This window comes from Siphateles boraxobius, unplaced genomic scaffold (genome assembly GCF_051911475.1).
Source record: "Siphateles boraxobius isolate OS27281-9 unplaced genomic scaffold, OSU_SipBor_1 22, whole genome shotgun sequence".
Classification (NCBI taxonomy): Eukaryota; Metazoa; Chordata; class Actinopteri; order Cypriniformes; family Leuciscidae; genus Siphateles; species Siphateles boraxobius.
Window position 1 is genome coordinate 5108365 of NW_027508833.1, and position 22752 is coordinate 5131116.

Here is a 22752-nt window from a genome sequence, read left to right on the forward strand (position 1 = left end):
GTTCCCGAATGCAGACAAGCAGAGTGCATTTTGGGCTTTATCGTGTAGTGTCTGATTAGGACACTGTGCTTCACGCCTAAATTGGGTGTCAGATTAGTGAGACATAAAAAGTGCTGTACTGGGGTACACCAGGATCAGACCTGATGAATATAATAAAGCTCAAGTACCTGCATTGACACGGAGACCCTTTGCACGTTCAACCAGCTCAGGCAACCAGTTCTGGGCTTCTCCTATGAGGATTGCAGTGGAAAGCGCCATGCATCTCTGACCTGCTGCTCCAAACGCAGCACCTACCAATTGGTTGAGTGTGTTCTCTTTGTTGGCATCAGGCATCACCACACCGTGATTCTTTGCCCCCTGGTGGACAGAAGATGAGAGTCTAAAGAAGCAGCTCTACAGCTTTATCAAAATACAAATTCTAGCTCTAGAACTAGCACAATTGGAAATGGGCAAAGTACAAGTGAGGGAAAAATGCAAAAAACACTGTTTACCATCTTGAATAGCTATTAGATTGCAGTTTTGCAAATGAGCTTGAATTTTACATTTAAATCTTATGCCAAAGAAATGAAAACGATTGTGGTAGTGGAGGGGATTGTTATAGGGTTTCCAAAAAGGAAGTTTATCTCCAATGAGAGCTGATGTGGTGTGATATGCTATATTAAATCAGAAATCCAAGGCATCTGTAAACTGCTAACGAATACATTTCTACAATTTAACAATTCACTGCTGCACATCATCTGAGAGTCAGTCTTGCTCATTGTCAAAGCAATAAAGTTTGGAAAATGGGTCATCTAAAATCTCCTTCCCAAATTTTGAGTCAGAGTAAAATAGCAGCCTCATTATAGAGGTTAGGAATGAACCAGAATGGTGAAGATTCATTTGTAACCAAATGCTGCCACCATCTGGCCATTACAGTTGTGCTGAGATACAGCTGCTTGCGAAAGTTACACTGTTTATTGTCACACTACTAAATATTACTTTATTAACATCACTGCTTTTAGTCAGTTACTCTTCTTTTAATAAAATAATCCTGGCCACTCTTTTCTATATAATGAAAGCGCATGAAAGCCATCCACCTTCAAAAAGGGTGCGAAGACACCATAACGATACAACAAAAAATGGTCCATACGGCTTCATGCACTGCAAAATATTCAAAGTTGTTATCGACTGAAAAATTCTTCTCCAATGGAACCAACCGATCATTTAGATCAGGGATGGGCAACTTCAGTCCGGCAGAGTTCAGCTTCAACCCTGATAAACTCTCACCTGCCTATAGCTTTCAGCTGTGTCCGAAATCACCCCCTATACCCTTAATAGGGCCCCATTTAAGGGGACAGCCATTTGTAGTGGTGTCCGAAACTGCAAATGGACGTTATCGAGTGCACTCATTCATTTACTACCTCAAGTGGACTATATTATTGGAGTAATGTAGGGAATAGTGAATGAGTGTATAGGGCAGGGGTTCTCAACATTCAAATCTGAATTTTCATCAATGTCAAAGATCTGGAAATATTGGTTATTACAAAACTTATTTTCAATTAATATGCATAACAAATCAACACTCATTTTATGAAAAAAATAAGTTTTTTTCCACTCTTCACAACTCTGTCTCATTACAAATCTAACAGAATGGCTTCGTAATGGATGGGGGCAAAATGAACGCATACCTCTCTGTCCAATCATCTTTGAAAACTTTTCATTTCATGGACAATGACATCCTCCACACCCATTCAAATGCTTACTGCAATGAAGTGTCGCGTCGCGCCCGATTACGTCAAAAGTCATACGCTCACTGGATTTCATGGCAACTAAATCACGGAGGAAAACTTGAAATATCTCGCATTCGCTTTAATTTCAGACCATCTCAAAAAAGACATAAAAAACTAAACAAATTATTTTAACATGCGTTTATCAAAGTAGGAAATCCACACTTTTAATCCTTTAAACACAATTAGTGCTCCTGAAATACGAAATGGAGGCGGGTCAGGATTGAATTCCCTCTGGGTCCGGACCGGAGTCCGGATTTTGAGAAGTACTGGTATAGGGGATGATTTCGAGCACAGCCCTTGATTAGATTAGTTAAAATCAAACAAATCTGAACAAACTCTGCAGGACAGTGACCCTCCTGGACTAAAGTTGCCCATCCCTGATATAGACCTAAAAAGACAGAACTGATAGGATGGATTCATGAATGAATAACTAATTTTTCAACTTGGGCAATAAAAATATTTGTTCATTCACTTTGATCATATTGGAAAGTGCGACCAGGATATTCTTAAAAAAACTCACATTTCATATTCCCTGGAAGTAACTAAGTAATATGGATTTGAAACAATACAGATTGAATTAAATTAATTCATTCATTCATTATTTATTCCTTTTAAAGATGCATTCAGCAGTTTGGAATAAAACATTTCAATACCATGCGTTCAAGAGAAAAAAATTGTAACTTTCTGGGAAACTGGGGCAAACTATCTGCAATAAAAATTAACGTTGCTGCAATCAGTGAAGATACTGATCAATTTTCCTCCATCATCATAAATGGCTTGCGACTTAGAGCGTGCAAACCATATGCAATAATCGTTGTCATGTTATCTTGCGTTCAGATGCTGGTATTTGGGAATCCAGACGCTTTTGGGAGAGAATTAAACTCAATCATTCTGATGACAGACTTTGGCTCAGGAATTTCAGAATGATCAAATCAACACTTGAGATGCTGTACAATGGATAACTGGACTAACCAGCGGATCAGTTTCAATCACATCCACTGGTGAGGCAAAGTCACGCTATTTTTTGTTGTTGCGCATTGAGGAATTTATTAAGTAAATGTGTTTCCATCATAGTTTACACGCATGGCTTCTTATCAGATAAAAAAAAAAAAGTATCCGCCTCAAGTGAGCGTTTTTTATGCGCATTGTGGCGTTTCCATCCAGCATTTTTTACGCGATATCCCAAAACCCGCATAAAAATAGGTGGATGGAAACAGCTTGTGTAATTTAACATAAAACCAATGAACTTAAAGAACCCAATGCTAGCTAAAGAACTACTGAATGCCTCTTTAAAGAAGTTAAGACTTTTTTTGGAGAGGATGCTCGAGTATGGTTTTGTTGTTCGTAAATGAACGGACTGTCACATGCAATATGGTTTTCTGTGAAATGCATTAACTTAAATGTTCAAAACTTACCATGTTGCTCTGCACTCTCTTGCCATTTTTAGAGCCTCTCTCATAGATGTACTCGCCAGCCTGGTTGGAGCCGACGAAACTGATGGCTTTGATGGCGGGATGGTCACAGATGAAGTTCACAGCTATAAAAACACATGAAAAAAAAAATCATTTAGTTATCATAATCTAGATCATAATGCGCCCAAATTGAAATCCTTCTGCGCAGTTTTCTGTACCGTCATGCTGTCCGTGGATTATGTTTAATGTTCCATCCGGAGCGCCGGCGTCCTGCAGCAGTTTGGCCAGCAACATGGTGCAGCCAGGCACTCTCTCTGAAGGCTTCATTAAATAGGTGTTCCCGCAAACCATGCCCATTGGGAACATCCACAGAGGAATCATGGCAGGGAAATTGAAGGGGGCGATACCGGCACATACGCCAATGGGCAACCGGTATGTGTACGTGTCCATGTCTTTTGTGATAGAGGGGAGGGTCTCACCCAGCATAAGAGAAGTGATACCACAGGTGTGCTCCACCACCTCTGCAAGATCAACAAACAAATAAAGTAAATAAAGTGAAGGCACACAAACAAAATGTGCAAACTAGGGCTGTGAATCTTTGGGTAGGCAGCGAATCGATTCGATTCACGATTCGATTCACGATTTGTCACAAGAGACTCACGTAGCCCTCTGAACACATCGCCCTCAGCATCAGCCAGGGTTTTACCCTGCTCCAGGGTTATCAACTTGGCCAGCTCTTTCTGAAACACAAATCAAATCACATATTGTACATTTAGCAGGCAGTAGGGCAGAATGATTAATCAAAATAATAATCACGATATATGGAAATCAAAACAAAAGTAAAACAAAGGGGTTGAGGATGTGAAGCAGTCACGTACAATATTGTCTTTAATGAGCTGCTGATAGCGAAGGAAGACCTGCTGGCGGGCCAGGATGGACGTTTCGGACCAGGTATGGAACGCCCGTGAGCACGAGTCCGCGGCGGCCAACATCTCCTCTTGTGTCGCCTTGGGCACTCGACCAATGACCTCGTTGGTGGCCTGAGGAGTGCACAAGCATTATAATTTAATCACAGAGACATTGCATCTATAAATAATGGTCTGTCCCCATTTTCCTGCAAAGTGCTGATACAGTAGGTCATTCTGCTTGGTTACAAAGGTTGTGCTTTCTTACTGTTTCAAACATTAACATTACATCGAAAAACAACTATTATTGTCTAACACGAGATTCACCCATTCGTAGCAATCGAATTATACAAGAATTATCTCTAAAAAACCTGCTCTAATGTGATATTATTCAGAGTTTCTAGAATATAGAGTGTAAATGCAGAGTGAAGAAACAAAAAAGCAATTATTATCAGCATCTGTTTTCTACGGTGTAAAGCAGATTAGACCAAAGCTCAAGAACCTGGCTAAGCTTAATGGTTCCCCTATTGCTCCTTCTGCACATTGGTAATACTCATCAATACATCCTTTTCAAAATACCAAACAATATCAGTGAATCTGTAGTATATACTGACTGCTGGTATAACTAAGTAGTGCAGGTGCAGTGTAGTTTAGTCACATGTGATTAAAACACATTAATCTAATAGGTTTTAACTTGGCCTAAGTGTGCTCAAAGAATGAAATCCGTTAAACTGGTGTAGTACATTATCTCTTCCAGTGTAAATTCAGCAAAATCATTAGACGTCTGCTAGTACAGTGTGAACTTACAGGATTGTGAATGTCCAACCATTCTGGACTCTTGGATTCTACAAACTTTCCATCAATGAACAACTTGGTGGTAGGCTGGGGAAGGACACGGAGAAAAGTATGTGTAAAAAGCAAACATAACACACAACTCATAAAAACAAAAACATACTTATAATCATAATGGTTTGATGCAGCAACACTAGTATGTTTTGCTTGTTGTTGTTTTTTTAAGTGAGAGATGAGAAAATAGCTTAAGGCTGGAAGACACTACATGACTTTTGACCAAATTCTTTTGGGTAACACTTTATATTGATGGTCCACTTCAGACATTCTACAAACTATCAGTAACTTTGCATCTACATGTGAACTATCAGTCATTAGAGTATTAGTAGACTGTCCTTTTTAACATCTGCTAACACTTTATTTTGATGCTCTCCAAAAGACATTATACTCACTATAAATAACTTTGCAAACACATATTCTACTAACCCAAACCTAACAGAATGCTAATACTCTAATTAGAGTTAGTTGACATGTAGTTGCAAATTACTTTCAAAGTTAGTAGAATGTCTAAAGTGGACCATCAAAATAAAGCGTAACCAATTTCTGCCCTGATTTATTTACAGTCTGGAGGACTTGATGCTAGTTGGTGAAAGTCAGAGTCAGTCTATAGATCGGAGTTGATTGATTTCACAGGTAATCGCTCGGACTTCGACTTTATAACTTCAGACTATGATTTCCATCCAGCCGGAGGACATCAAATATTTTGATACTTGAAGCTGATGTTAGAATGTATTGTTTTTGTCATGCATCACCAAGCAACAAAACGTATGTTTCTGCACGAGTTGGTTTTGAACGTCTTTAAAGTCTGGAGTGTGTGATCCTCGGTCGTCCAATTTTTCCTCTGTAATCATTTACAGCAAGTGTATGATGCCTAGTGTTTTAAAATCTTTTTATGTCATCTACACTCTTAAAAATAAAGGTTCTTTATTGGCACTGACATCCACAAAAACAAAATTTTCTTTATAGTGGCAAAAAAAATAAAAAATGTTTCTTCTTTTGCATCACTATAAAATACCCTTTTGGAACCATTAAATTAAGATGAACCTTAAAATGAACCTATTTTTAAGAGCGTACTGTACTGTATTCCAGCCTTTACACATAACAAGACTACTTCAGTGTTATTCCGCTCAGTAGAGGGAAATAAAAGTCTGGAATGAAAGATTGATTTCTCAAGTCACTATCAGATCTGAGTCATACAGAGTGTAGTACTGAACCTTGTACTAACAAGTATGGTGGTCTTCTAAAATGATGAGACAAAGTTTCATTTGATGTTTACATTGTCAGGTTAAAGGTTTATGGAACACTACTATAGGTTGAAGACCTAGAACAATAAGATATATGACCAATATTTCCATAGTCAAATTGCCTGCTTGGCTCTCATGGTCGCTACTTTTTAGACTCCAATGCATTTTACATATTAGACAAACGTTCTATTAATCCACTCGTTTCTTTTGAGCCCAAACACCCTTTGCATAGATATGTGCTCAAATTCCCAATGAACTTACCACAGAGGAGGAGGAGTAGCACATGCGTCCCATCTGAAGAGGAACCTGCAGAACAGTATTTCATTCATTTACAGTTTACACTATTGTCTCTGGGAAGATAACTTCATTTGATAATGTCAGTCAGTATATTAAACCCCATATACAGTAAAACTGCTGTGCACCTCTCTTAAACTTAACCTGATTCATTGAAAGCACAGATCAGCATTGAAATAAAACGAATGGGTTGTGTAGCTTTTAATCAATGTGGATATGAAAATATCTATTTAAATACAGAGAAGCTGCTTTTCTGTTTGCAGCAAATATGATTGATTTAGACTCACTGTAGCTCAAACTTAAACGAGGATTAATGCATGAAGTCAAATGCTTTCTAGAACTGTGATAACACGAGTAACGTTAGCACTTAGCGCATATGAACTTGACCAAGTGAACTGTTGCGAAATTATATTTGATAAGAATAAAGGTCATAACTTTTTGGCGATTAGACGACAATGTTCTAGTAATTTTTAGTGCATTACATGGAACTGCTTTAAGGGTGGCTAACTTAACTTACAAAGTATCTGCTCGTGGTAAAGAAAAAAAGAGAATCGCCGGTGCAGCACAGATGTCTTCTTAATAATAAATTATTTTGAGGTGCATAGCAATGACTAACGTTCTCGTTGTGTTTGACCGCTAAGTTGATGTTGCGTAACGTCAAACTCATACTACTTGCATGGTTGTAAAAAAAATGCAATGCTTTTTGTGTTTCTTACCCTCTTCTTTACAAGGGAACGCATTAATGTCGCTGCCATGATGGAATTCGTAGATTAATGTTGTATTCACCCCCCCTAATATGTGTCCAACCCCCGCCAGAGGACGTGTTGTGCGCCGAGACCTGCAGCCTGCAGTGGAATCGCCTTTCCTACTGTCACTTTAAGAATGGGCGGAACATAGTCTTCAAATAGCCAATTATATGCCGAATCCAAATACTCCCCCCAAATTCATGAAATCTATTGGTTAGACGTGTAACATGATGCACCAGTAGCAGTGCGCGTTTGTTGAGAGGCTTTTCTTTGATGACGTAGACAAATATCATAGGCTAGGCTCTGTTGAATAGAAAGTGATAGGGTATTAAACCCGTCAATTAATTGCATAAAAAAGAAAGACAATGTGACAAGTTTGCGTGATACGACAATTTTTTTAACTAAGTTATTTTTAATCGTCATTTTATTTACTCCACGTCACTTTGCTCCTAGTAGTATTTTCTATTGTGAGGGCAAAATCAAATAAATGCATTGATTTGAACTACAAAGTGCATCGAGGAGTCTGAATCGTTTTAGGATTCGGCTCGTTCGAACGGTTAATATTTAAAAACGATTTACTTGAGTCATGCAGCGCGGTATTTTTAAGTTAATTTTTTGGTGGAAAAAAGTTTGGATTGTGTTAGATCTTATTACATGTTTGTTTGTTATTGTTCAAACACTTTTGTTAAAAAATATTGCTAACACAAATAAGAATATGACTTCCAATATAAGAAATAATAATGGTATTTTTTACCATGGTAAAGATGGTATATTTATTAGGAATGATTCCAAAAATCGTTAACAGAAAAATAAAAAATAAAAATCATCCTAAGGGTTCACGAATCGTTTAGACTGAATCCTCAAAAAGAATCGGTTCATTAGAAGGACTATTTGTGAACCCACCCAGCATCAATAAATGATTCTCAAACAAAGTCCTTTGTTTTCAGGAACCAACAATCTAATATGAGTGCATCGGCTGCACGTGTAATCAAGGTAAACGCACAAATCCCGTATGGTTGGATGAACATTGCAGATGGGAGATGATAGACATCTAAACGCACACACATTACCAGATGTCTTCCGAAGTCCTTTGAAGTTGTTGCTAAGTCACACACACACAAAAAAAAAAAAAACTCAGCCAGGAGGAGGATTTTTGGTGCTGTATCTCATTGGTTGACCAAGTAGTAGTAGTTTTTTTCTCGTATAGTTTCAGTAGTTGCAGAACTGATATACCATGGAGACACAAATGAAGGTTTAAATATGTTGTTGCTTATCTTAAATTAAGTTATTGTTTATAATGCATTATTTGACTGCTGTGTTTTTAATGTTCTAGCCTGTTCTTTATGGATACTATAGGAGTTCTTGCTCTTGGAGAGTCCGGATAGGTGAGTCTTGAAGACATCAGTTAATTCTATTACTTGAATCAATTTCTGCATATTTCAAATGTTACTCTAATGTGTGTTTTAATATTCATAGCGTTTGCATTGAAAGGCATTGAATATGAGCAAAAACCAGTAAATCTCATCAAGGATGGTGGGCAACAGGTAAACTGCAGACATCTCTGCTCTGGATTGTTAATATTTATCTAGCGTTATCTATACAGGGGCTTTCAAACGGGGGTCCGGGGACCGCAAGTGAGTGCTAGGTGGTCCGTGGAGAATTTTAGAGATAAAATTTAAAAATAAAGATTAAACAAATTAAATAAATATATTCAAATGAAGAAATTAAAATTGAATTAAATTAAATAATACAAATCAGATGAATTTAGATTAGATGTGTTTTAAATAAATAAGTAAATGTTGGAAATTAGATACAATTTTAGGATGGGGGTCCCTCACGAGGATGATCATATGTAGTGGTCCTTGGCCTCCAAAAGATTGAAAGCCTCTGATCTATAACCTCCATGTTGGCACTAACTCAATTCTCTTATTAACGGAGTAATCTTCTTCACAAGCTCACTGATCAGTTTAAGGCAATAAATCCAATGCAGCAAGTTCCTGCAGTCACCATCGATGGCATCACCTTGTCTCAGTCGGTACGAACATGGATTCTCCTGCTTTGTAGCACACAGAAATGATATCATTTTATGTTAACATTGATTTGTTATTTAACACAGTTGGCCATTATCCAGTACATTGAGGAAACTCGGCCACAGCCCCGCCTCCTGCCTGCAGACCCAAAGCAGCGAGCTCACGTCCGCATCATTTGTGACATCATCGCATCAGGGATCCAGCCCCTCCAGGTGTGTGAGAGTGTGAGACATGGCATCATTTTTAAAGTCGGCATGAAATGGACGTTTTTCTTCTCTATTGTGATGTATATCTGAGTGAAATGGCTTTCTGAAAAAGAAAAAATGTAGGGCGGGGCTTGATTTTGTTCATGGGAAATTGATTGGATGGTTGTGGTTTGTTATTGCTGTGATGTCATGTGAGTGACAGGTTGATCCCGCCCTCACGTCAGTAAACGTGTCATCAGAGAACAGAAGAGATGCTGCAAGAGGGAGGGGAAGTTATTTTGATGAAAGATTATGAGGGTACATGAATTTAAAAAAGAATAATGGTGTGGATGGATAAATCATTCATTATAAATACTGCAATATTCCATAGAAAAATACGAATGGTCCATTTTGATTTCAGTGACTTTAAAGGTGCACATATGTAAAAAAAAAAAATAAAAATAAAGAGAGCCCAACCACAAATCCCTATAATATTTCCATCACTACCAGGTCGCTCCTTTAACAAAAGGTTTCCGCTCATTTTATCATCTGTGAGGTAAAAATCATGTCCAATCACATTTTTGCATCAGTGCTTTATTTAGAGAATGTCAGTCAAACATTACATTAAAAACCTCGGTGACCCATTATTTTTTTAATGATGCTATATTTCAGAATCTGTATGTGATTCAGAAAATTGGAGCAGAGAAGGTACAGTGGGCTCAACATTTCATCAACCGAGGATTCGAGGGTGAGTTTTTTTCATGAAGGACTTTTAAATGCAGTGACATTTTGCTGTCAGGTTTTTTTTTTTATCTTTGATCCAATTGCTGTCCTAACATGCTAACTAATTGCTTTAATTGTATAATGGAATGTTATTGTGTGTGTTATTTGAAGCTCTGGAGCCTATCCTGAGGCAGACAGCAGGAAAATACTGTGTGGGTGATGAGGTAATAATACTTTACCAAATGTAATCAAAATAAATCTATATCAGTATATTATATATTCAAATCTTTGGGGTTGGTAAGATTTTTTAAGTTTTTGTAAGAAGTCTCTTATGCTCACCAAGCCTGCATTTATTTGATTAAAAATACTGTAAACCCCATAATATTGTGACATATTAATATAATTTAAAATACCTGTTTTAATATGTTTAAATATAATTTATCCTAGCTGAATCAAAGTATTATTATTTATTTTTTAAATCTTACAGCCCCAACACTTTTAAACAGTGATGTATGATAATTATAAATTCAACTTTAATGTGCGTTGATATAATGGCGTTATTACACTGTTCGTCCTCTAGATATCCATGGCAGATATTTGTCTTGTGCCTCAAGTCTACAACGCTGAAAGGTAAAACATGTCTCTTTAAAGCTAACATTATAGAGTGAAGCGGTCGGGTTCCGGAAGTAAAAACCCCATTCAGTTTCTCCATAGGGAAAATGATTTTTAATGATAAATTATAAACCTTTAAAGACAGCCCTACTGTGAGCTACTATTTGCTTCTGCTGAAGCTGTTAGCCTGCATTATTTCAAATTTGTTTTAAGATAATCATGTTCAACAGCAGAATTCGTGGTGAAAAACTACATTAACCATGATGCTGTACAGAACATTCCTCCAATCAGACAGTTGAAACAAGCAAAATGTACTAAAAGATCTCTTTCCCATGAAGCACTGCAAAAGAATGACGTAACCTCTTTAAAACAGTCTTCCTATACTCCCAAAATACTTATATTTAGAAATAAACAAATATTTGAATATATATATATACATATTTTGCAATAAAAGTAAAATATATTGTGTGTATATATATGTAGTGGCATTCTGAAAGGATGTGGCAAACTTACATTTTTTATAAATCAAACAAATTCATGTCCCAGTTACATTGAATACTGGTTAAACATTACATTCAAAAGAGACCAAATATAATTCTGTTTTGTATTTTTACATTGACAATGTTATTAATGTTCTATTTATTAAAACCAAGTAAAAATCTCAAGTTAGTGTTTAAGCATTATTACATCTAAAAAAATAACTAAAGGCAACAATTTAAACATTTTATTTCTGAACTGATGTTCAGCTGTTCTTAAATCAGCTTATTTTCATCGGTCATCCAGCTCAGTAAACACTGCTCACAGACGACCTTCAGTTTCACCCAGCTGATTGATCACTAAGAAAACCCCACAGTAATCATGTTTTTAATCCATTTCAAGTTTGATTTTGACGTGATATCACTGCTATTTTTTGCAGTTGTTTACTTGCCTTTTAATTACTTTCCATTGACGACATATTGTAATATATGCATGGTTTTATTTGTAGATTTTATTTTCTAAATCCAATTATTTGAGGCACTGCCTCCCTCGCCTAATTTATAACTGAGAAGTTTTATATTTCTCCATCGCTTTTAATTCGATTATGCTGTTCACAATGCTCCATGGGATTGTAGTTCATTACCTCACTAAAGCGGTTAAAACTATCTTGTGCCCGTCTTATTATCATTTTATCGATTTTAAATTTATTTTGTTGCTTCAAATCAAAGTGTATAATGGTTCTTATTCAACTCGTAGCTGACGGACTTGGATCATGGCTATAGCGCTTTATCGAAGATTTTAAAAAAAAAATCCCTATGGGAGAAATTAATGGAAAAAAAATACTTCCTGGACCAATGCCACTAAAAAAAAGTGGGCGGACACTGTTGCACTTCAGAGTTTTTCTAAACAAACACTAATGTAAATTCTACCATCCTTTAGGTTCAAGGTGGATATGTCCCAGTTCCCTACTATCAGAAGATTAAACCAGACCTTAATTGAGATCGATGCTTTCAAAGCCAGTCATCCATCACATCAGCCTGATGCACCTGATGATTTGCAGGCATAACTTTCTAAATGATCCATAATGAAATCAATGAATCGCTTTGATAAACAGTTGTGAGACTCTTCATTATAGAAGTTAAGACAGTTCAGAGTCTTTTTTCGCAAAGTACTGCATTTATTGCTTTGGTGAAAAGTCTGGATTTGCTTTTAGTAACTATCAGACATGCATGAACAAGAGATGAGCTGTACATGCCAATGACTTAAAGGAAAACGTGTGAGTACAACGTCAAACTGGACAAAAATACAAACATGAAAACGTGTAAAATACGTGCAAAATAAGAGAAAACATTTATTGCACAAAAACACAGAGTCTCTGAATGTACTAAATACAAATCTGAACTACACATGTAAGTGAGAGTGAAGCCTTTGCTTTCTTTGAAGGAGATTATAAAAACAGTAGCTGTAAAACAGCTGTTCACGCTAAAACTGCAACAATGCAACGTTTAAAAAAAAAAAAAACGATAAAAGTGCTTCTTATATTTAACTTTTTTACATTACGTTCCTGTAAAACCCTACATTCGTTTCTTAGAAGAAAAAAAAATTCCTGTAGTCCCTGATCCTAAACACGGAGTTCAACCGTGCATTTAATGGTGTCATTATAAAATGTTCCTGAACAGTCGGACCCTCCAAACACTAGGATGTTACACTGGAGAGAGAGGCTGTTGCCATGACGCCGATCGCTTGCATCCCTCAGGTCTGAAGGTAAAGCCAGGCTTAGCAGACTGTGGCCTGCGCGAGGCTTAGAGCAAAGCAATGGAGACACCACTGATGTCCACGAGCTGGTATCTGCAAACACGCATCCTTTTAGATCAAACCTTTCAGACTAATAACGGTAAAGCCTTGTAAAGAACCAATCAATGATTTGGGCCATTTGGCCCATGTCTGTTAGCTTTGAGACCATCTATATCAGGGGTATTCAATTCAAATTACAAGAGGTCCGGCGGAGATCTGGACAATACCTCTTTGAAAATATTTATATATTTCTCCATCTGGGCATCAGTAGTACTTTAAGTCTGCTGACAAAAAGAGAACGTGACAGAACTCGTAATAAAAGAAGAATCACCATTGGCTTGGCTTTTCAGAGATGGCGAGAACTGAGGGATTTGAAATTATTGAACAGAAATATGTTCTGTATATGTACTAAATATGTACTGTAGCTCTCTAACAGAGTTGATTGTGAAGCATTATGTAATGTGAGGGGGCATTTCATTATGGTTGTAGTAGCTCTGTGCTGGAACTTATTTTCAAGGAAGTATTGTTTATTAATGGGTAAAAGCTACAGTATCGTCTTCAGCTAGTCAGCTTGAGATGCTCTCCATCTAAATTGCTTATATCTCTTAAGCCTAGTAGTGAATGCTTTAAGAGCGGTAGAAAAAACATATTCATCCGCACAGTCACGAAGTACAAACAAAACAATGCAGGGTTTTGTTACCCCTTTACCTTTAAAAAAAAAGGGTTAAAACCAATTCACAAGTTGGTTGGTACTTTAAGGTATTTAAACTTTAATTAGATATACACTTCCCAGACGAAAAAAAGTCGCTGTTTGGATTTAAATGTGCAAATATTAAGTCTATGATTGGATCAGTATTGCAGTGATTACGTTTCTAGCATGTTATATGTTTGGCAACAGTTCTTCTAACCCTAACTGATGGAGTGTGTCGCTTTTCATTTCTTAAACAATCATGTGTGAAGAGGCATCATGGTCATATTCCAGGATGACAATGTCAAGATTCATCAGGCTCAAATTGTGAAAGAATGGTTTGTGAGGAGCGTGAAGAATCATTTTCACACATGAATTGGCTCCTCTGAGTCCAGACCTTAAATTCATTGAAAGTCTTTGGGATGTGCTGGAGGAGACTTTACAGAGTGCTGGACTCTTGCATTGTCAATACAAGATCTTGACTGAAGAGTCAACAGTGATCCAAACAGTGACTTTTTTTTGTATAGTATATGTATAGTACTTCATGTAGTCAATTAGGGAAAGACAGACCTATGTTAAAGAGATGGAGGTCCTGTAGGGCTCCTATAGCACTGCAGCCTCCGCTGATCAGGACCCTGTTGTCAGACACGGGTAGAGCAGCGTGAAACCTGCCCAGTTGAATCAAGTAGAAAAAAAGTCTTCACTTCAATACACATGCACACCACACAAGCCTACTCGGTTAACGTAAATTTCTTTTAAATTTTTGAACTATTTAGAAATTCTTCATCATCAATGTATTCTAAAGTTCTTTAAAAATAAGTTGTGATGGTCTGAAGAGCATTCATAATTTAAAGTCTTACCCACGGGCCAAAGGTGGCATGTTTTCGTACTTTACAGCAGTGTATTCCATGAAGCCTTTTCCACAAGAAAGAAAAGACTTAGTATTCGAGACTGGGATAATATGAACAACAGCAGATAATGAATACCAGAAGACACCCATGTGCTCCGGGTCATTACCAAGATCCAGGATGTGAAGATCATTGAGGTAGGTTGCGGTTTTTCTCCCACCAAAAATGATCATCTTGTTGGACAGCAACGTGTTGGAGTGCCTGATATAAACATCAACAAACAATTTGGACAAATTATAATTCAAATAAATGGTAGGGATGCACCGATACCGATACCAGTATCGGTATCGGGCCCGATACCAAGCTCATGTACTTGTACTCGTACTCGTAAAAATACCCCGATACCAAAGACCCATACCTCACGTATATCCTTAGCTTATATTTCTTAATTCTTATGAGCACTCTTCCTGCAGTTATAGTGTTGCTAGATTTAATAGTACACTCTAATATTTCACTTTACACTTTCGGCTGTGATTACATTGTTACTCAGTGTTATGTTAAACATTTGTTCTGTGATTTCTTTGGCACTTTATGACAAATTTGATTGTCTTGTTGTCTGTGATTTCTTTAGAACTTTGACAACTTTGTGACAGGCAGGTAAAAATTACATTCATTATGTCCTTGGTTTTGCCCTTTGGAGGTTATTGGACAATGTGAAATTTGGGCTTTGAAAATTTGTGATAAGCACAATAAGAATGATTTATTTTTTAAGTTTATTTAAGTTGTTGAAAATAAAGATGCTGATTTGTTCATTAGTCTCATTGTGTTGTTCTTAGAAAATTGCAACATAAAACGAGAAAACCCCCCAGTACAACAGGCATCGGTATCGGTATCGGCGAGTACCAGGAAAAAAATATCGGTACTCGTACTCGACCCTTAAAAAGTGGTATCGGTGCATCCCTACTAAATGGACTCAAATCTTAGGCTAAAAACCCTGTCTAAAAAGGCTGTCATCATTTACTCGCCCTCAAGTTGTTCCAAACCTGTATGAGTTTCTTTCTTCTGTTGAAAACAAAACATATTTTGAAGAATGTTGGAAACCAGACAGTTGACGATTTTTTCCTACTATGGAAGTCAATGGCTACCATCAACTGTCTGGTTTCCAACATTCTTCAAAATATATTTTGTTTTCAACAGAAGAAAGAAACTCATACAGGTTTGGAACAACTTGAGGGCGAGTAAAGTATGACAATTTAACTATCCCTTCTAATTCAATATGGCATCTAACCTGACTGAGGTCTATAGCAAACAGCTTGTTTATATCGCTGCAAAATATAAACTACATTATTGCCTAGTGATGTATTTTGCTGCTATATAAACTAGTATATCGCTTTATGTGAGCATACTATATGTGGAAAAAGTAGGATAAATCAGACTAATCCAGTTCCCATGGAAGCTTGGTTCCACCACAGAATGAAAAAAAAGGTTATTGGGACTACTTACAATTGCAAGAAAAAAAGTCAATTTTTGAGGTATAAAGTCAAAATAGGGTGAAATAAATTCTTTATCTAACAATTGTTCTTCATTTATTTCTCACTATTCAGACTTAATAACTTGTAATTGCAAGTTTATACCTTGCAATTCTGATTGTGACGTATGAATTGTAGGATACAAACTCGCTGTTACAAGAAACTCAAAATTGTGAGATAATTCAAAATGTTTTAATCCTTTTTTATGTTTTATTCCATGACGGAAACAAGCTTTCATAGGTTCCCAAGTCACAGAATGTTGTATGGACTACTTTTATGAAGATTAGGAAGATGCAAGAGGAAGAAAGAAAAAGAGAAAGTTAACTACTTACCCAAACCTGGGCAGAGGACGGTCACCCTCCACAATCGGTTGATACCACAGACCATGTTCTGGGTTGAAGATGTATAATGCGTTACTGCACTCCTTGCCTTCAGGACATCGGCTGGGCTGCAGCCCTCCAAATACATACAACTCCTTCTTATAGACTGTGCCACTGTGGTATGCCAATGACGGGATATTTCCCTTCGCCTATCCGAACCCAAAAGTGACACGCAGTTTGCAGAAACCGAATGATCATGTTACAATAAACATACACAATCCCTAAATGAATTGTCTATTAAGTACTGAAATAAATGATCCAATACTCACAGAAACAAGATTCCACTTCCATGTTATAGTGTCCAGTACATAAACATCACTGTACCGCTGGCCATCACTCAGACCACCGTACACATAGATGACTTTAGACTCAGGATCAAAGGTTGCAGAGTGACCTCGTGAGCTTGGTGGACGGACCTCAGATGATGCAACGTCCATGGGGAACCAGAAATCATTGTCTGAGAATTATTACCATTAAAGGTATGTTAAAGGTACATTGCCGTTATTAGTATGAAACAATTTCATTTATTAAATAAATAAATATTAAATTAATAATTGTATACAATAATATTTAGAGGATTTATACAAATTATATTTAAAAAATATATATATTCTCCAATTAATCTAAACCAAATACAAACTATACGTAAAGGAACATTTTGAAATTCTTCCCTTTGTGGTAAGAAACTTAGTTAATTTAGAAATAAGTTAATAATTCTATATAATAATAATGCTTACATAATAGTAATAAACATTTGTAAAAAAACAACAAATTAATAACTGGTACATCGATCGATTTATTGTTTAACGTACCAATCTCCAGTTTCCATATACAGTCTTCACAATTTGGCGGGTCATCAGCCTCTCCACCAATCAGAATAGCCGTTTCAGGATCACTCAAACACATTGCCTGGTTCCAGCGCTTTGACGGACAGTCTAAGAAAGAAATAAAACACTTTTGAGATTTTAACGGCATGTTAGCAGCTGAGGCCATTCTCATGGTCACTTTCTACCAATTACATGGGAATTGAAAAATAAAATAAAATCAAAAGACTAGAAGACTAGTGTTTTTATTGTACTTTTTATGGGCAATATCTTACCTTGGCAAACACCAGTAATTATTGACAGTTAAACATACAAAATGCCAGTTAAACATGTAATTTTCTTTTCAAAATGTCAACATATTATAATATTTCAAAATACACACATTTGGGTTCTCGTCATACAAAAGATTTATAGTTTATGTAATGAAAATATAAACTATGCCATCATTTCAATAGTTATATCAATAAGAAATTCTGAAACTATCACAATGTAAAAATTCCAAGTGTGTAAATAAATGAGTGATATTTCATTTGAGCAGAGGAATGAGCCTTTACCAGCCGTGCAACTCTTCACACGTTTGACGGTCGTCTCGTCCTCTAAATCTATTGCAGACATTTTACACAGTTTGCGTTTCTTCGGGCTTGAAACTCGGTTTGGATCCCGAGGGCTTTCCGGTTCTTCAGAACTCCAAACATTCCCCTTTATTCCTATAATGGAGCGTCTTGGAGTTTTATCCTTCAAAACCACACAAAGACACAGAAAGTTTAAACATTTGAGACTCTCTCACTGCCTGGAGAAGATCTACTTGCTGAAGAACTAGTTTGTGGATGACTCCTTCCTTACCATTGGCCACACACCCTGAACATTGAGTAGTGTGTTATCCTGTGTCTCTATTTTGCTTTTGCCCAGCTCTGCACAGCTGACGCTTCCCTCGGGAGGTGATCTCTGGGTGATCTTCATAGAAACGCAAGAAGTCATTCTTTTGTGTATTGGCTTCATCACAAGTCATGTCTCAAGGTGTTTTTCTAAACCTTATGTCTAAATATTCTGAAATCTGATGACTGGTTCAGTTAGAAATGACCTTGTAATCCACTGAAGAACAATGAATGGATCATTTCTCTTAAGTCTTCAGTGAAGCATGACTCACATCATGACTCTCTCCGCTGCTGAGAAGTGTGCTGGAGGGATTGGAGGAGTGGTTCAGCGCTAGACGTGTCCTCCTCGCTCGTGGAGTGCTGCTGGCAAAACTGGATCTCACCTTCAAATAGGGCTGGGCGATATGGCCAAATATATCATACAATATCGATATTTATCACAATATTCGTTTACCTTTAACCCTAAAATGCATACCTTGGGTCTTAAGTGGCCCCGGACGTCATTCACCACCCTCCTCCTCATTCATTTTTTAAAGTTATCAACCTTCTTAGTATTCCTCAATCAATTCATTATAAACAATATAAGAAAAAATTATAAAAGAAAGCCACTTTTCCCCATTAATTTTTTTGTAAAAATAGTATAGGATCGCTAACGACCCGAGGTGTGTAACAATGCAAGTATATTTTTTTCTGCACAACTATAATTGAATCTTTGACTGAATAAGTGCAATTCACCTTTATTCCACAAGGTGTCAATGTCTGATACACAATGATGAAGTGACATTTCAGAGTTACCGGAGACGGCAAACAAAATAATAGGAAGTATAATCAGCAAAACTTCAAATCCATTTAATTTTTGGGGGGATTCTGTGTTTTACGATTTTATATAAATGTATATAATCTTAATGTAATCATGCTTTTAAAGCCCGGGACACACCAAGCCGACCGGCGGGCAGTTTTTGTGCGTCGGCCGACTAAGTTCTCTCCGTGTTCCGCACCGTCGGCTTTTTTTCAGGTGTGGTGAAGTTTTGGGTCCCACTGAAGTGATTGGTCCCAGCTTAGGACCCCATTAGTATGCCTGATCTAAATCTTTTCTCGCGATATCTACATGGTTTTTTTAATAACAAAATTTGTACCACATATTGCGCTGATTATTCCGATAAAATAATGACAATTATAATTTCATTACAAATTACTGTGAATACGTTAAGGCAGTATAAGCTCAGCTAGCACGCTCATCAAATAGCTGCATGCTATGCTACTATGTAAGCTAACTAAAAAAACACTAAGATCGAGAAATGTTTAAATTCACAATCTATAGCTTCGGTTATATACTAGTAAATGAAACATAAGTTAAAAGACATTAAGGACTCGTTATAACGTAGTTCAAACGTCTTCTATAATAAAGTGATTTTGTCTGATTTGTAACCAGGCACTAAAGCGATTACCCATAAAACGTGCTTTGAAACAATCGGATTGCTTGGGTCCTAAGCTGGGACCCAAAACTTCAGTGGGACCCAACACTTCACCACACCTGCCGATTCAACATGTTGAATCGAAATTGAATCGTTGAATCTTCTATTTTGACGGTTTGTCGAGAAGATTTTTTCGGTTTAGTTTCAGTGTGTATTTTGACGGTAGTTTATCTCAAAAGCAACTGTGAAAACTTGTGAGATGAAGATGCTCTGGAGATGAAGTTCATGTCCTCATGTTTTGAGATGCAGAAAATGAGCGTCACGTGGGTGGGTTTGTGTATCAGACGAAAGCGACATGCACTGACTGTCAGTTTTATTTCTGCTCTGTGATTGGCTGTTAGATTAATCCATATTGAATAAAAATGTCCAGAGCTCATCATCAGTTATCGACTTAAATTTGATCATGATCTCGACATATTGTTTATAATACATGGTTAATAACAGGATGGATGAGAAGGGCAAAAAACAAGGCAATCTGCATCAGTGAGAGAAGAGGTTATATACCTGTCCAGTGATGCTGAGCAAGACTTTGGCATAAACTCCTCTCCTGCCTCTCTGTGTGGCTTCAGTGAGGAGTTCAGGAGTCCAAACTCCTTGCCAGATCAGACACCTTCACAGATACAGTTCCCCAGACAAAACGTAGACCGTTAACTGTCAGTGTCCCAGTAGCAGAGCACTCGGCGTGTTCTTTTCATTGCCTAACTTATTGAGTTCATTTTAAAATAAAAGCTTTCATTTGCAGTTTTAGAAAAAATACGTGCTTTTGTCAATTGCATTATTTTTGTTGTTGTTTATATGTTCTATGTAGCTATAACTCTTCTTTTTTTTTCAGTTTTAGTCATTTTAGAACCATTTCACTTAGATTCCATGGCCAAATTGCCACTTTTTTTTAGTGCCATAAGTTTAACTGATTTTTTATATTTTATTTCACCTCCATTTCATTTACTGAAAACAATTTTTAATAGTTTTAACAATAACATCGGGAGGATTTAGACCGACTGATTTACCGCAGGGCACTACTATAATGAGAATGTTCTCTGTACTTGCCTGGAGTGAGGTGAAAGAGTCCCGATGACCTGTGATTTGACCTCTGGACCCAGCAGAACCTCAACAGAGATCTCAGTGTCACTGGTGAAGGATGACCATTCCCCTAAACCAAATACTATCAGCTGCTTCGGTAAAGGTAACGGCATCTGAACCTGGTACACCGTACGGTTGATATTCCTAAATGGGGTAAATTAAAGAAAAAGGTTTTCATACAGGAAGGTGTCACAAGGGCTAGATCCACTAACTACTGTATAAATGTTTTGTTACTCTAGCAATGTTTATATTAGGTTTAAAAAACCATCTCTAAATAATGACATTTTATTACAAAGTCCTAAACAAACATGTCCATTTAAACTACACTGGCATTCATTCAAAGACGTCTCAACTATATAAAGTCGTCATAACACCGAAGTTGTGATCGTCTTTTTTTGTCCCTACGGTTTGGCCTACTATATTCGAATGGATGGGACTTGATTTTGTCCATGGGGAACTGACTGAAATGTTGGATGGTTGTGGTTTGCAATTGATGTGATCATGTGAGCGAGTGACAGGGACTTTTGATGTTGCTTCCCTCCTTTCTTCTGCTGAACATAAAATATATTATTTTGAAGAATGTTGGGAACAGTTGATGAGCCCCATTGACTTACATAGCAGGCTACAGAAAAACGATAACATGGGAAGTAAATGGGGCCTGATCAAGTGCTTGGATACCTATATTCTTCTAATTATATTTTGTGTTCAGCAGAAAAAAGAAATCACAGGTTTGGAACAGCGTGAGAATGACTAAATTGACAGAATTTTCTTTTTTTTTTTTGGTTAACGATTTCCTTAATTCCTTTTTTTGTAATAAAAAGATTTCTACCCTGAGAAATAGTCATTGCTGTAAAATTGTGAGAACCTAAACCCCTTCATGTTTGTTTAATTGCAACCTGCTGCACAACATTAATATTAGGTCATATAGTGGATCAAATAAAAGCGCCCACCGTATAAACTGACGAGGTGCTTCACGTAAGGACCAGACGGCATAAAAGTGAACTTTGCCCATTCTGTTGATTCAGATTCGGTCAAACTCCTCCAGTGCTCTCGGTGTGAGGCCTGTCGACACTCAGTCACTGCAGCAGCCTGTCAATCACAACCTCAGCTGTATTTATCACCTCCTGTGCCACACGCGCCACAGGTGTGACCGATCGGTGTGTGACATCAAATACCGCGAGAGCAGAGACGGCTCCGTGTGCTTTCGAATATATATAATAATACTAATACATTTTCTTTGTAATGTGCCTTTCTCAGACTCAAAGCTCTAGATACACACACACACACACACACACACACACACACACACACACACACACACACACACACACACACACACACACACACACATTAAAATAGCAAAATAAATACTAAATCAAAAGTTTAGAAAAAAATAAACAGGAGACATAATTAATATCCTATAAAAAAGCCAGTAGGCCTAATACATTTTGTGAAAGTAAATAAAAAATGAACAATCCTGATTGACAAAATGAAAAAGAAAAACGTTTTAGAAGAAATAAACACGGGACCTAGGCCTATTTATTCAAAAAGTACATTTTGTAATAGATAGTATACTACAAAATGATAGACTAAATAAATTAATAATTATGAATAACAACAAATAATAAAAAGGTTGACAATTAAATACAGAACCTATTGATACAAAAACTCAGTAAAATGAAAGGATGATGATTCATGGACCCAATTTTCACAAAATGTAATCCTGAAATAATTTATTTGTTAATAATAAAATATATATAAATACCAATTACAAAGTTATTACACCAAAAATATTTTATACATGCTCTTTTCTAGTGTTTTAGCCATTTTTTTTAAAAAATATTTCTTTGTAGCTTAACATTTTATTTGAGTTTTAGTAATTGTAGTACTTACACTTATTTCAGTTAGTAGCCAAGGCAACATTTTTAATTAATTTGTTTATAATTGTCCAAGTTCTTTATTTATAAAAAGAGCAATTAGTTATAATATTAATAGCTGATGTATAATTATATT

General features: G+C 36.8%; 3 protein-coding genes across 6 annotated transcripts in view; 1 reads left to right on the forward strand and 2 right to left on the reverse strand.

Moving 5' to 3' along the window:
• The window catches only part of aldh6a1 (aldehyde dehydrogenase 6 family, member A1), a 132541-nt gene that overhangs the window by 15433 nt on the left and 94356 nt on the right, over positions 1–22752 (reverse strand). The window contains exons 2-9 of one of the 2 annotated variants that reach the window (XM_077238473.1): positions 7190–7264; positions 6441–6485; positions 4894–4968; positions 4060–4221; positions 3843–3921; positions 3400–3702; positions 3185–3306; positions 168–357 (exon numbers count right to left, since the gene is read on the reverse strand). In XM_077238473.1, coding sequence (XP_077094588.1) covers positions 168–357; positions 3185–3306; positions 3400–3702; positions 3843–3921; positions 4060–4221; positions 4894–4968; positions 6441–6485; positions 7190–7228 — 1015 coding nt within the window. In that variant the 5' untranslated portion in view covers positions 7229–7264. Of the gene's footprint in view, positions 1–167; positions 358–3184; positions 3307–3399; positions 3703–3842; positions 3922–4059; positions 4222–4893; positions 4969–6440; positions 6486–7189; positions 7362–22752 lie in introns of those variants that run through there. The other variant, XM_077238472.1, reaches the window with a different exon arrangement.
• gstz1 (glutathione S-transferase zeta 1) lies at positions 8073–12659 on the forward strand. Of its 2 annotated transcripts, none has more exons than XM_077238476.1 (9): positions 8073–8212; positions 8553–8604; positions 8696–8763; positions 9174–9254; positions 9336–9461; positions 10107–10182; positions 10329–10381; positions 10738–10787; positions 12186–12359. In XM_077238476.1, exons 1-9 carry the CDS (start codon positions 8183–8185, stop codon positions 12310–12312), a joined length of 663 nt encoding a protein of 220 aa, XP_077094591.1. In that variant the 5' UTR covers positions 8073–8182; the 3' UTR covers positions 12313–12359. The 2 variants fall into 2 exon arrangements, with proteins under 2 accessions (XP_077094591.1, XP_077094592.1); XM_077238477.1 differs by having other exon boundaries at positions 8165–8471; positions 12186–12659.
• On the reverse strand, positions 12401–21894 carry LOC143746564 (uncharacterized). Of its 2 annotated transcripts, none has more exons than XM_077238469.1 (13): positions 21690–21894; positions 20707–20883; positions 20164–20269; positions 18457–18579; positions 18153–18263; positions 17864–18044; positions 17298–17420; positions 16755–16942; positions 16444–16634; positions 14746–14837; positions 14589–14643; positions 14299–14396; positions 12401–13094 (listed from the first exon to the last, which is right to left on the reverse strand). In XM_077238469.1, exons 1-13 carry the CDS (start codon positions 21749–21751, stop codon positions 12868–12870), a joined length of 1734 nt encoding a protein of 577 aa, XP_077094584.1. In that variant the 5' UTR covers positions 21752–21894; the 3' UTR covers positions 12401–12867. The 2 variants fall into 2 exon arrangements, with proteins under 2 accessions (XP_077094584.1, XP_077094583.1); XM_077238468.1 differs by having other exon boundaries at positions 16438–16634; positions 21690–21893.